Consider the following 12,784-nt stretch of genomic DNA (forward strand, 5'->3'; position numbering starts at 1 on the left):
AAACACCACAATTTGTGTTATTTTTTTTATAAAGGATGTGATTTTGAGAAAGGGTCTAAGCAGTTCTGTTCATATTGTGGGTTTTGCGTCACAATGAAGCACCATTAAAAGTTCACACTGATTTTATACCATGTAAAGTTCACACTAATTTTGATATTTTGTCTGTCAGCTCAAAAATCAAGTTGTTATTAAGTGTTCTAGCCGAAACAATTAGCGCACTACTAGTGGTATACGCGAATGTTTGGTTACTCAAGTTCTCGATTCAGAATTATGAAAGGTTTATATAACCCTGGTTCCGAAAACTTGGTAGGCCATATTAGCTTGGACGAATTAACTATGCTTGTGCTTCAGTACAAAAAATGAAATACAAACAGTTTTTATTATAAGTGAACGTGGTAAGCATTAAAAGAGCACAATACACGGAAAAATGGAAAGACGTAGCTGTTTTGTTTTAACTTCAAAGGAACCAATTTTCATTACAGTACATACGACCTAACATTGGTTTTGTTTTACGAAACGTTCTTTGAACTTTTCACGTGATATGATGGGCGCTTTCATGGAAAATCGTGAAATGAAAAGTTTACTTTTTGAGTTGAACTGGAAAATGCGAGTGAGAGGACTCTGGCAACAGCAGAAAAAAGTAGCCCACGATCGGGCGGGTCGCAATCTTTAATTATGCAACTTTTACCCAAGAAGATTTGTCAATATACACTGACAGACTGTACAGTGAGGCAGAAATTTACGCATTAAAACAGATTTGGGCATCAACAATTGAAATGATAAAATTTCAAACAACTTCAGCAAAAATACGCAACGATTGAAGTAATTTAAAGTAATAAGTAGCATGTTGGTTAACCATGCCACGCACAAGACAGTTTTATGTAAGACAAAGGCAACTTTTCAGTGAAATACTAGAGGTGCTATTTTAAACCGTCCAAACTTGCCTCCGAAAAGTCTGTAAATTGTAATATGACGAGGTAGAGCCTTTTGTAATTGGCCACCATCCAGGTAAAATTAAAATCGCAAATTCAAGGCGTGAAACGACAAATGGACCAAAACAGACACACAGTGAAACACAACGGAGCGTAAATATTTTTATCAAGTTGCTGTCAGATGAGATGAACAAGCATAAAGTATGTGATGCAGTCACAAGTATTGACCCCACTAAAACCAAAGAAGGTGGTTTAGGTTTTATAAAAATGACCAGTTTCGTGGAGTTGGAAATTTTTCACACTCTCACTACGTGTTTGAACTCTTTTAAAGTGGAAAATTTTCTGGGAAAATCGAACAAGCTGAATTTTAACACACAGACGTGACAATTTTTACTTAAAGCATTATTGGCCCTTGTTTAAGAGACACGATATAAAATAACCTGATCTGCCCCGAGATGAGGACAAGCAATCTAAAACGTTACCGGAGACATTTAAAAGTTGTCAGAAATCATTGAAGCGTAATTTTTTTTATCAAAATCTTTACCGTGCTTTACAAAAGTTTTTTTGGTGACATAATGTAAAAAAATAAATTAGGAACAAGTTTGTTTGGAAATGTCCGATTCTAACGAACGGTTAAAGAAAACCAGAAATTTCAATGCTTTGATAGAAAGGAGCAGATCTGCACAAGATATAGTTTAGGCAGACAATATTGGCCTCTTGCTACTACGACAAAGTTTTAAAAGGCAATAAAACAAAGTAAATGCAATGGACTGGCAAGAAACAAATTGAGGGGATTCAAACCGTTTTGCTGAGATTGAGTTTTAAACTTTTTTGTGACAACGTGATACAAACACAGAAAAAAACTTCCTAATTATTTTGCTAACCCCCAATTTTTTGTTAGTGGACACGCAATTAATTGAAGCAAAGGAGCTTAACTTTCAGAAAAAAAATAATAGATTCCAAACAAAGCGAGTTGATGGCAAATAATTTAAATAAAAATGTTCAACAACATGTGCTCATATACCTCAACAGCAAGTTTGTTTCATAAAAGTATTGCCTAACGTTGTGTCGTTTGTTACATATGATTGCAGTTGAGATGCGAACATCAAATGTTAGAAACTGCTGCAAAATGACAAAAACACCGAACAACACTACGTCATAACAGATGATTTGTGACGTAATTCTGCATTGTTCGCAAGCATTCAGGCGTGGAAAGACATTTTCGTAAGGTTCGGCTCTCGCATTCGTTTGCATAGACCAACTGCGCCATCTGGCGGGAACGAATTAGTCGCTTGGTGGCGGTAAGTGACTGTGGAAAAAACGTCTTAATAAGAAAAACATATTATTTGCATTGTAAGTTAGCTGCTGTCTTTTAGTCTCACACTGTTCGAAACTGTGAGTTAAATATCTCTAAACAACTTTTGCTAAAATCAAACCAAATCTCGTCATTTCACCTGGTGACGAGCATGGATTTGTCAGCTAACAGACTTTTTTACTATAGGTTAGCCGACAAGGCCATCGTCACCACCTGCAGCGTATGACGTTTGCCTTGTTATTTTTTGATTGAAATCTATCGACTTACTACAAGAGCCGAGGTGCAAACGTCCCGCACTCGAGGGATCACGTGACGCATAAAGGAATCGTGGGGAATCACCTCGGATACAATCCCCTGGTCACGTGCTTCACCGGGAGTCAGGGTTCGACTTCCGTATAAAACAGAGTTTACCTAGAGACAGAGGGCAGTAGGGAAACGTCAATTGAAATATATATACAGGTCATTGTGAAGTTTGATTTTTAGACGCTTTAAACTGATGGCGCTATTTTTTAAATTCAGATGAAATGAATGGATTTTTAAATATTATAACAATTGGGCACAAATATGAGATAAACTACAAGATTTTAAAACTTTCCTAAATCTTCAACAAACTTTTACTTTAACTTTAAAAATTATTTACCAACAATATGACTTCCGTTTAAAGAACATTTATAAATCGACATTGGAAATTCTTTAACTTGACATTAAAACCATACCAAAATTAATAAAAACGCAAATAGATTACCAGTGCTGGTTTAAGTAGTGTAGGCAAAGTATGGGAAGAACAACAGTCAGGAGCAAGACCCTGGTGAGTGTAGGGAAAGCAAAATGATGATTTAACATCAGCCAGTACGATGTCACACAAACACAACAGAGAAGCAGCCATCCCGATCGCTGGACCTTGCACTGCCACCACAATGGGTTTCGTAAAGTGAATTAGAACGTCAACGAATTTCCTGAATGCAAAAAGTAATATATCAGGATATTTCGTCAGCTATTGTCTTGTCATGGACTTCTGTCATTGATATTCTAAATTCTCCCAAAAAGAGTAAAAAAAGTCTTAATTTTGTTGACCAGTCATTCCCCTTTATACTTTTTATGAAAATTTGCTACAGATGTGATTTTAATGTGATAATTTGGAACTAGAAAGGAAATTGGTTTGTCACTGTGTGCTTGTGGTAGAGAAACAACTATTTTTAATTTTGTCCTGGTTTCTGGGAGTTGAAAGCAATAATACAATGCTACCTTCTACAGTGATCATAATTATCATACACATATCCTGCTATTAAATGGAAGCAAACACATACTATACAGTAAATTATTAAACGTGCCAGATCAGTTTTATATGTTTACGAACTGAACTCAGTTTGCATACTATACAGTAGTGGTTCCTAACTTGCCTATATGGTATAGTTTCGGGTAGTTTGTGATTAAGTAAGCTTGCAACCTTTTCAATAAAATGTATATGTATATATATTGTACCTTTTGCCTTTACAATTTTCTTGTATTTTAACACTTCAATATTAATATTTTTTCCGATTATTTTTTACTGGTTTATTTGTTAAAAGAAATGTTCAATATAGATTGTCACAAAGCTTAAAGTGAGTTTTACATATGTTTTGCAAAACGTCGTGACATTTTAAAAGATTGGGAACCAATCTACTGTCATTACGATATCAAATCTCAAAAAAGTCAAACTTGATTATGTCAGCTTGTCCGATAATAAATCTAGGTTGTTATTTCATTTCTTTGTTGTTTCCTATTTCCATCCATTTAGATTAGGCAGAAAAATGAATGTGATATTTTAAGACTACATATCCCCCAAAAAAATTCGCAAATGGAAGAAATCAGGCCAAAAAGAGCAAATATATACCTTATTAGTTCCACAGCATCAGCTAAACGACCTTTATCACAATTAGTTGCATGATACATAAAGTAACGCAGGTCAAATCCTGCCGAGAAAATGCTGCCAACCGATGAAAGCAAAACGGCTTTACAAGATCCCTCTTGGGCGCTCTCCAGTGCTGTGATGAGTTCATCTAACATCTAAAAAATGTAGTGGTGAAAAGTATATCAGGGCAGCAGCAGATCTGGAAACAAATTAGGGGAGGTGTGCTGGTCTGACCATGGACAGCCCAATCCCACTATTTACAACCTAAACTATCATGTGGCTCTAAGGCTGATAAACGTGTGAATTCCTTAAAACAGGATACTTCACTTGTAATTTAGATGTCACACATTTTTTTTTAAAAAAGACAGAATCTGCATTTGTACACACATTTTTAACATTGATATGATTTTTTTATTTTATGCCCATTTTTCTTTCAGGAAATTAACCTTTTTTTATTTAATACCAGATAAGTGTTTTAAGGCATTAGGTTTGCAAATTCAAAGCTGTTTAGTTTTTTTGTGTTTGTGATTCACCAAACGTTTAAAAGTCAATTTAAAATGTGCAAGTACTTTTAAACAAAACAAAATATAACATCAACCAACTTACTGATGGCGTCAGGCAGTTGTACGAGGCCGGAGATGTTTTTTGTCGGTCATTCGAGTTTTTTGTTAGAATTTCATCTTCATCAGGATCCAGAGGGTTGAAGTGAAATCGTTGCTCTTTCTTAGGGCAAATCGTGATATGCACATATCCCGCTACAAAAACACGTACGACTTCTAATTTCAACTGAATACCATCCAGGCATTTGAAAGAAAAACATTCAAGAAAAAAAAACAATTCATGGGAAACCAATATCCAAGATTAATATTTTGATAGGAGATATAACAATAAGCAGCCAGTTGCACTTTCAAATACATAATAAATGAGGCAAGGCATGGTTGGAACTTGAATACATAACCACAATAGTTTTTAAATATATACATGTACAACTATATATATATATACTTACTTTGAATGAACAAAAAATGAGTTTTTTACATATTCAATCACGTTTTTAACCATTTGTGTGATTGAATATTTCTTTTATTGTATGCACACTCAGTTTTAGCATTAGTTCTTTCATATGAATAAAGTTTTACAAAAACTACCTTCAAAGTGTTTTACGCTGATTTCCTCAAATTTAGGCTGCATGGAAAATCTGTTTATCCGAGAAACATAAATGTTCGAGGAATTGTGATGTCTGCCCACCTCCCTTGCTTGAATTGTATACCCTGCGCGAAAGTTTAAAAACACATGTATATAAAAAATATTTCGGATTACTAAATATCTACTTTAAATTAAAAATTCTAGAGTAACATCATGCTGGCATATTATTTTGTGAAGCCATTACTAAAATTTGATTTAACAAATATTATTGAATTCATCCAACAATAAAGATTTAGTTTTAGTATGAAGACACGTTATTACAAGACAAATTTCAATAAAAATAAACCTGTTCTTGGTGGTGACTTTGTCTGGTTGTAGAAAGACTTGCTCCTGTAGGAGTCGGAAAGCATTGGAGGACTTCCAGGAGAAGTTGGTGAGTTTAGTAAAAACAAGCCATTTTTTGACTTTACTGATGTTTTCCGGTCTGTGGTGTTTTCTCTTTCACCAGTTTTTCCATTTGTGCGAACCACCACAGGTTTAAAAACAGCTTTGCATCCTGGTTTTTCTGACATTACATTTTGAGTCTTTGACAGATTCGGTTTAGCTACTTTCACTTTTAGGCTTGATTTCTTTTTTGCATTGGAAGTCTGACTTGGATGGCAGTTCTGTCGTACATCTTTAAAAAAATCAGGATTTTTGGATTTTTTTTTGACAATTTGGTCATGTTTTGCACTACTGTCGGAAATAGCCGCCAACATAGCTTTGTGTTTTTTTGATAGTTGTGATGACTTGACACTTTTAATTTTGTCTGTATGTTTCTTTTTTTGACCATCTTTTTTCTTTTTTACTGTAAGAACCATTTTATTGTTGCTTTTTTCATCTGTAACCCCAGGCAATTTTCTTTTACGCTTGGAGTGAAGAATAATATTGGACTCTGCAAATCGAAAAATATTCATCTTTTCGACTTCTTGTTCACGATTGTATATTGTGGGCTGGGATCGCAATGTATTTTCTTGGCGCAAACTGACAAGTCTCTGAAGATTAACTGCAGGGTATTTTTCACGAGAAATTTTCCTTTTTTTTGATGCTTGACTTCCATTCATTTGAGGTTGCTGTTCTGGAGTTTTTCTGACAATTACAGCCATGGAATCAGCCTTTAAATCTGCCATAGTTGGCAGTCTGAGGAAAATACTCTTTACAAAAGCCCTCCAATTATAAACAATTTCAAACAACTTTTTAATCTCTTATCTTTATACACCTAAAGCAAATACCAACTTAATTTTCACAAATTTGTGTATAATATTAATATATACACTGTTTTTTGCTTTTCTTTGGTGATAATAGTTTTAACCGCTAGAAATATAGTTGCAATACTTGATGCACTACACAATAATTAAGCAAGCAATTCGGTAATGGTTACAACCAGTCAGTACCGGGGAATAATAGTAGCTTTATGTCAATAGAAACAATCTTGGATCGTAACAGGGTTCAAGTTCAAACCGCAGATTTCCAATAGTAAAATCGGTACAATAGATCTGACATTCGTACAAAACAAACCCATTGACAGCTGGTTTAGAAAGATTTCTTACACAATAAACATATAATTACGACTCATGATACAATCAATAAGATAAAATACAGCTATCGCTAATTTCAGGAAGCGGCACAGTAACTACTCGTGCGTAACGATACCAGAATCATAGGCTGTGCCTGCATTCAACCCTAGGATTATATCTATTAGCTCACGAAAACTGTTGCAATTATTTTCGAAACGCTTTTGTCGTTTACCACCAATTGAAACAAGAAATTAAAGTCGAATCGGACAGGCAAGGGGATCTGTGATCACCTGGATTCGTGCTTACAAGATGTCCTATATTGTTAGTTTGTGAACCCGATTTACCACTTTGTCTTTTTTTTAACCTTGTCCAACCCACAGTCAAATCAGGCGGAATTATTACTTTGATAACTTTAAAAAAAAGAAAAGTAGAACACTTTTGCATGGCGTTTTTATGTGGTATGTAATTGGTCTAAAAATCATATTTTTATCTTCAGCTTCTGGAAAGGCTATGTAGGCTACGTAGTTTTGTGCTGGCCCAAGGTAATAATTCAAACCAGAGCATTGGATCGAATAAATGTAGTTTTTCTTAAAGCACTCTTTCACCTTCATTACGCAGAGCAGGAGTGCTTTTAAATCTAGCGTCACCATGTGGTTAGGTTTTAAATGTCTTATTTATAGCTACCATACGCCCTTTTGTTCTTTTTCGTCGCTTAATTTCTTTGCCTGTGGGTTCGCTACTGTGTTTGTTTTATTCTCTGAAGAAGCTTAGTCGTACGTACAGGCGAAAAGTCAGAAAATACAATCTTTTTTAAACAAAAGGTGTATATTTGTTGTTTTTCACCAGAAGAACGTCAGATTCTATTTCATTATGATACCTGTTGGTCACAACCTATTTTCAGTTTTCAGCATTGCACTTTTAGTCGTTTACTAGGCGTCCATCAAAAATGGGCACGTCGAAACTTGTTTTTAAAATAAGTTTCCAGACCAAAAAAGTTTGTGAAGCCACTGGCTTAAAATATAATCTTACAAATCTTTGATTTTATTTTTTTTGTTCTTCTTTTTGTCTCACTGAACACGGTTCTGGCATAGGCTAAGTCAATAATGAGTTTTCATGTACAGTTGCTTGCCTTATTTCCCGATTTTGTTGAGGAATTTAAGCGGATGAGGGACCAAAAAGTTCACTACTATTTCGAACAGGTGACAATAATCGTTTGGATACACAAAGGATTTGTATCGGGTAATTTGCTCTTGGTTAAAGTTTAGAAAGCAAGCCTGTATTATAAGGGGGCTGCCGTCCATATGAACCTCTGCAGAGGTTGATTGTAATAAAGCAGATTTTTCATAGTTTGCTATCTCTTAAATTCTGACCAAGCACATGGGGTGAAAAGGATATGTTTCTTGTTTCATTTCTCCCATTGCCGCGTTAAATACTACGAACAACATAAGGCAAGATATCTGCCGGCAGTTCTAGTTGCCTCCATACATTTAGGTAGATTATAGGTTGAATCCAGGCACGACCTAATTTAACCTGTGGTAAATAGCACGTCATATTTTCGCATAAGATTGTGGTTTTGGCTCTACATCACCGGATGCCCCCATCCTGATATTATAGAACCATTGAATGTTGCAGAGATATAACGAACTGTAATGCAATGATGTTGAAACTGATTCGTAGCCGGAAAACTTCTTATCGTTTTTCCTCACGTCCTTCACAAGACCTTTTTGACCAGAATTCATGAGAAGGCACAACAATAACTATAGACTGAACAAGCACAAATAACTGGACCCCGTTGTATTGGTTGACGAACTCTTTGAATGTAGGTTGATTGAGTAAAATATCAACTAAACTATAAAAACAAGTTATAAACGATTCAATAAATGCGTTGTCAGCCAGTTTCCTGCACACACCAAGTTTCTTGCAGCATCAGCCTTTTAACCATCACTGATTTTCTCACCACAGGCCTGTAGTTTTATCTGATTCGGTGTCTCGCAAGTGTTTGTTCCAGGGGCATTGATTGCATTTGTTCCCAACTCACAACAAGCAACTACAGTTTGTGAAGATACTGTGCGCAAGCTCGCAAGACAGCAGATGATTTTAAAGCAAAACTTTTAGGTTTATTTACGAAGTTGTGTAGCCTATAGGCCACAGGAGTTGTAAATCAGGTAGACCTGTTGCCAGTGATAGTTTTATGGCTCCAAGAGAATTTTTTTGTATCACATAGTTTGTATAAGATGGGCAAGCGAAATACCAATGAATGCAATTATTGTGAAACTTCAATGGTTGTTGGGCTATATGATCTTACCGCTTTGGTCAATGTAACTAGTTTAACGTAACGTCACATACATACCACCTGGCTCGACAGTATATTGAAAGGTTTATGCTTGTTTAAATTTATCTGCAGTTATGCCCTCGTATCAGTTTATAGGCATGTGATAAAAACCGTGCATTCGCCCATTATATTAGTCTTCTACCATTTGCACAACTTCAGTCTGTTTAAATTTGATTTTTCTACATTTTAGATCTCATGAGATAATAAACATGCAAACATGTTTTCAATAAGATGTTTATCGGCAAAATTCGTCATCAAGGATCAGCATTATATTCTCAATGTTGTTTCAAAGACATCAAGAACTACGGAGCTTGCTCCTTCTCATGCTAAACTCAGCGAAAATTCTGTCAACGTTTTTCACAAATCTGAACCAAAGTTCATTTGCAAGAAACGATTTGTTCTGCGTCAGTTCGACGAAACTTGCAGTTGTGTATTTGGTTTCACTCAACTTGTAAGAAATCAACGCGGGACGGAAACTGTGGCTGAAACAGCAATCTTTGTTTGTCGCCTTTTGAAATTAAGAAAATTTCAAAACTCTTTGCGAATATTTCTTTTGTGGACATTTACCACAATTCAAAGATTTTTTAGTTTGGTATGTAAATATATCTTGAAACATTGCAAGTTTAGAAATCAACTGTTTTGTATTTTTGTTTGTATTCTGCATCGAACAGCGATATTTGTACATTCAGCCACGTCCGGTTTGTTCACTGAACCATTGGACAACTTTTTATGTAAAGTTAATGCAATTATAAGCGAACTCGAGCAGTGTGTTTACTTTTTTCGATTGCTTTTGTTTCTTGCAAAAATAAGTCTTCCATTGTTTAATGTTATTGATGTTACTAAGCTGTTTAAAATCAAAAGTTTGATGCCTTACATTCGTTGTTTATCTACAATTTTATCGTTGTTTTGGACAATTTTTCGCGTTTTTACGCAGTTATCAACAGTTTTTCCCAATTGTAAAGTTTGTCACAATTTGTTTGTATTTTACTGACTGAAAATTGATGTTCGTGTTCCGTCATATCTGTCAATACATGCTCGAACCCAAGACGTATCTGTAGTTATCACACTTAAACTTTGTTAACGTTGGAAAAATGGCTGCAATTTGCAAATATTTATGTGCGAACCTTAAGCACATGGCCTATAAGCACATTTCTGCTATAATGTGCTAGTGTGCTGTGCAGCAAGGACAACTATATGCGTGCAAGTATGTGAAACCACGTGAAGCTTTTGTTACCGCACCGAGATTCGAACACGGGATATCCTGGCTACAACCCCCAGGTTTCATTCTTGGCATATGGATTAGCCCTTGCTGACCGATACAACTATATCCAACTATACGTAAAAACTTCGCTTCATTCTTAATCAGTCTTGGTAAGGTTAGTACGCAGTCGACGAAGCTCTTTTCACAAAAAAAACATCGTGTCGACTATAGTACTTCTTATGGTGGTTCTATATTCTATATAACAACCAAACACGTTTTAAAAGGCTGGCGTTGGCCTATGTCATAAACTAGACAATCACAATGGTGTGGGTCGTGGATAAAGCGGTATATATGGTCCATATGGTGCAACTTGCGTAGTGTCGATATTGCAATCGTTCGAAGGGGGTAAACATGAAAAATTTAATCTACATATAAAGACCTAACAATATTTACAGCGTGAAAAAAAAAACAATATTTCTGGCAGATGTCATCAGGAAAATCACTTGTACTCATTGGACCCATAACGGCGCGAAGCAGCCAAATTTATTTGGTCTTGTTGTTCTTGAAAATACTAAAGACTGGACCCACAGACAGGTCGAAATATTGGATCAATAAAACTAATTATGACTGTGTAACATGGAAACCACAAAAATACAAGCTGGTTGCTTTGTTCATATACTTTGCGGTTATATTATCGGTACAGATTTCTATATTACACAAACTTATAATATGGTTTGAATATGCCGACCTGTCTGTATTTCCAGGATTTAGTATTTTTCCTCTTGTTGGCCCGTAAGAGATTGTAACATACGTCACAGAAACCAGTGCTTGTATTACGTAATGTTTTGTGTGCAGCTTTTCACAGGTATTGCACAATCACATAATGTGATCCAAATGATTTATCCATCGAATGTTCTCGAGTAAAGTGATTTATTTAACATCCTGTTTGCCACATAAAATGTTCTCCTATGCTCATGTCACACTACACCTTTGTTCTCGTATTATATTAACCCAAGTGATGTATAACGGCACGTGACTAATAACCAACCAACAAAGCTTAAGAAAGCCAAGTATAAATAGTGCGCCTGTTATTTGGGTTCTTTGCACTGGGCTTTTTGCTTTGGGCTCTTTGCATTGGGCTCGATTCTATTCTATTCGCTTCATTTTTTTTAACATTCTATTGAAGAGTTGTAATGTACTGTTTTATTGAAGTCGAGAACAGTTTTCAATACAATAATTATTTGGGAAGTTATCCGAATTCTGGTTGCTTTATAAGACGAGGCAGAAGCACGCTTAAAAATCAAAGAGGATTAATTCGCGCTCACGCTATCGAGGCACTGTTAAATATCTCAGAGTTATTTACAAGAAATATCCACGAGCATTTCAAAACGCGACCTGTGCCAATAAAAATGTAAACAAAAAGGCCTAAATGACTTCAACTGTCTTTGGGAGTTGTTTGCGGAATCTGGAAATTTTCTTGATTTTATCGATGACTGCCCAGCTCATCTGATATCTGATTTGACCAACTTTGGAGGTAGACAACAATTTAAATCAGGAAACGTTCGAGCATGTTGTTGCGTTTAATGCGTGTTCTTCTAATGCCTCCGTAAATCCGACACCAATCAGGTAAACAATCATGCATTGTCACCCCTGGATTTCGTTTAAATTAAAAATTATTGTCAGAAAAAACACATTCTTTATACTAAGCGTTAATCTTGTTCAAACGATATGTATTATCACCGTCACAATCATGACAAACACAAGTGTCTGGTGGATTGTTACGTAACAAAGTGACACGAAATGGAATTTACGTCGTTTACCGATGTTTAGGGCGATACGACTAACGAAATGTTTTTTTGCGTGTTTCTAAAACCTGGAAAAGTCACCCTTAATATTTTACAAAACGTTAAAAAATCGACGCCTATGGTGGCACTGGTCAAAGGCCCCCGCAAGGCATGTCACGGCGGACCAACAAGTTACAAACAGTTTATAGTCCTTTATTGTTTTAGAGCCAGGGCGGTCGTGGTTTAAAGGTCTGTAATTATTATTGTATGACGTTTGGTTTGACCTTTGCACGTGGGAACCCGGTCCCGAATATAAACAGTTACAATATTACAATTTTCTTATAAATATACACTGTGTTCGCTACAATGTCCTCGTGCTGCCACAATATTTTTTCATGGGTTTTATAATTCGCACCTACGACAATACATTTGTCGTATAACCTTTTGTATTTTCATTGTAAATATTGCAAAGATTGTGCTTCTGTTGATGGAAGTTCTGTCAATTTCCCATATTTCACGGTCCTTCTAAAATGTGCTCGTGCAACTATGTGGAGCTATGTGTCGCTATGTGCAACTATGTGGAGCTATGTGTCGCTATGCGCAACTATGTGGAGCTATGTGCAACTG

General features: G+C 35.7%; 1 protein-coding gene across 1 annotated transcript; it reads right to left on the reverse strand.

Annotated features, from left to right (window-relative positions):
• Nucleotides 1-397: 397 nt before the first annotated feature.
• Nucleotides 398-6,550, reverse strand: LOC145905951 (uncharacterized). Its single transcript, XM_082993284.1, has 7 exons — nt 5,631-6,550; nt 5,287-5,409; nt 4,745-4,893; nt 4,121-4,293; nt 2,993-3,203; nt 2,515-2,658; nt 398-2,241 (listed from the first exon to the last, which is right to left on the reverse strand). Exons 1-7 carry the CDS (start codon nt 6,451-6,453, stop codon nt 2,089-2,091), a joined length of 1,776 nt encoding a protein of 591 aa, XP_082849410.1. The 5' UTR covers nt 6,454-6,550; the 3' UTR covers nt 398-2,088.
• Between the last annotated feature and the right edge of the window lie 6,234 nt (nt 6,551-12,784).

This window comes from Ascidia mentula, chromosome 6 (genome assembly GCF_947561715.1).
Source record: "Ascidia mentula chromosome 6, kaAscMent1.1, whole genome shotgun sequence".
NCBI classification, from domain to species: domain Eukaryota; kingdom Metazoa; phylum Chordata; class Ascidiacea; order Phlebobranchia; family Ascidiidae; genus Ascidia; species Ascidia mentula.

Coding starts and splice junctions, on each gene's coding strand:
- LOC145905951 (XM_082993284.1), bottom strand. CDS start 6,453: ATGGCAGATTTAAAGGCTGATTCCATGGCTGTAATTGTCAGAAAAACT. Junction 3,204..4,120: donor GATGCTGTGGAACTAATAAG/GTATATATTTGC, acceptor TTTTGCATTCAG/GAAATTCGTTGACGTTCTAA. Junction 2,242..2,514: donor TTTGCACCTCGGCTCTTGTA/GTAAGTCGATAG, acceptor TTTTTTCCACAG/TCACTTACCGCCACCAAGCG.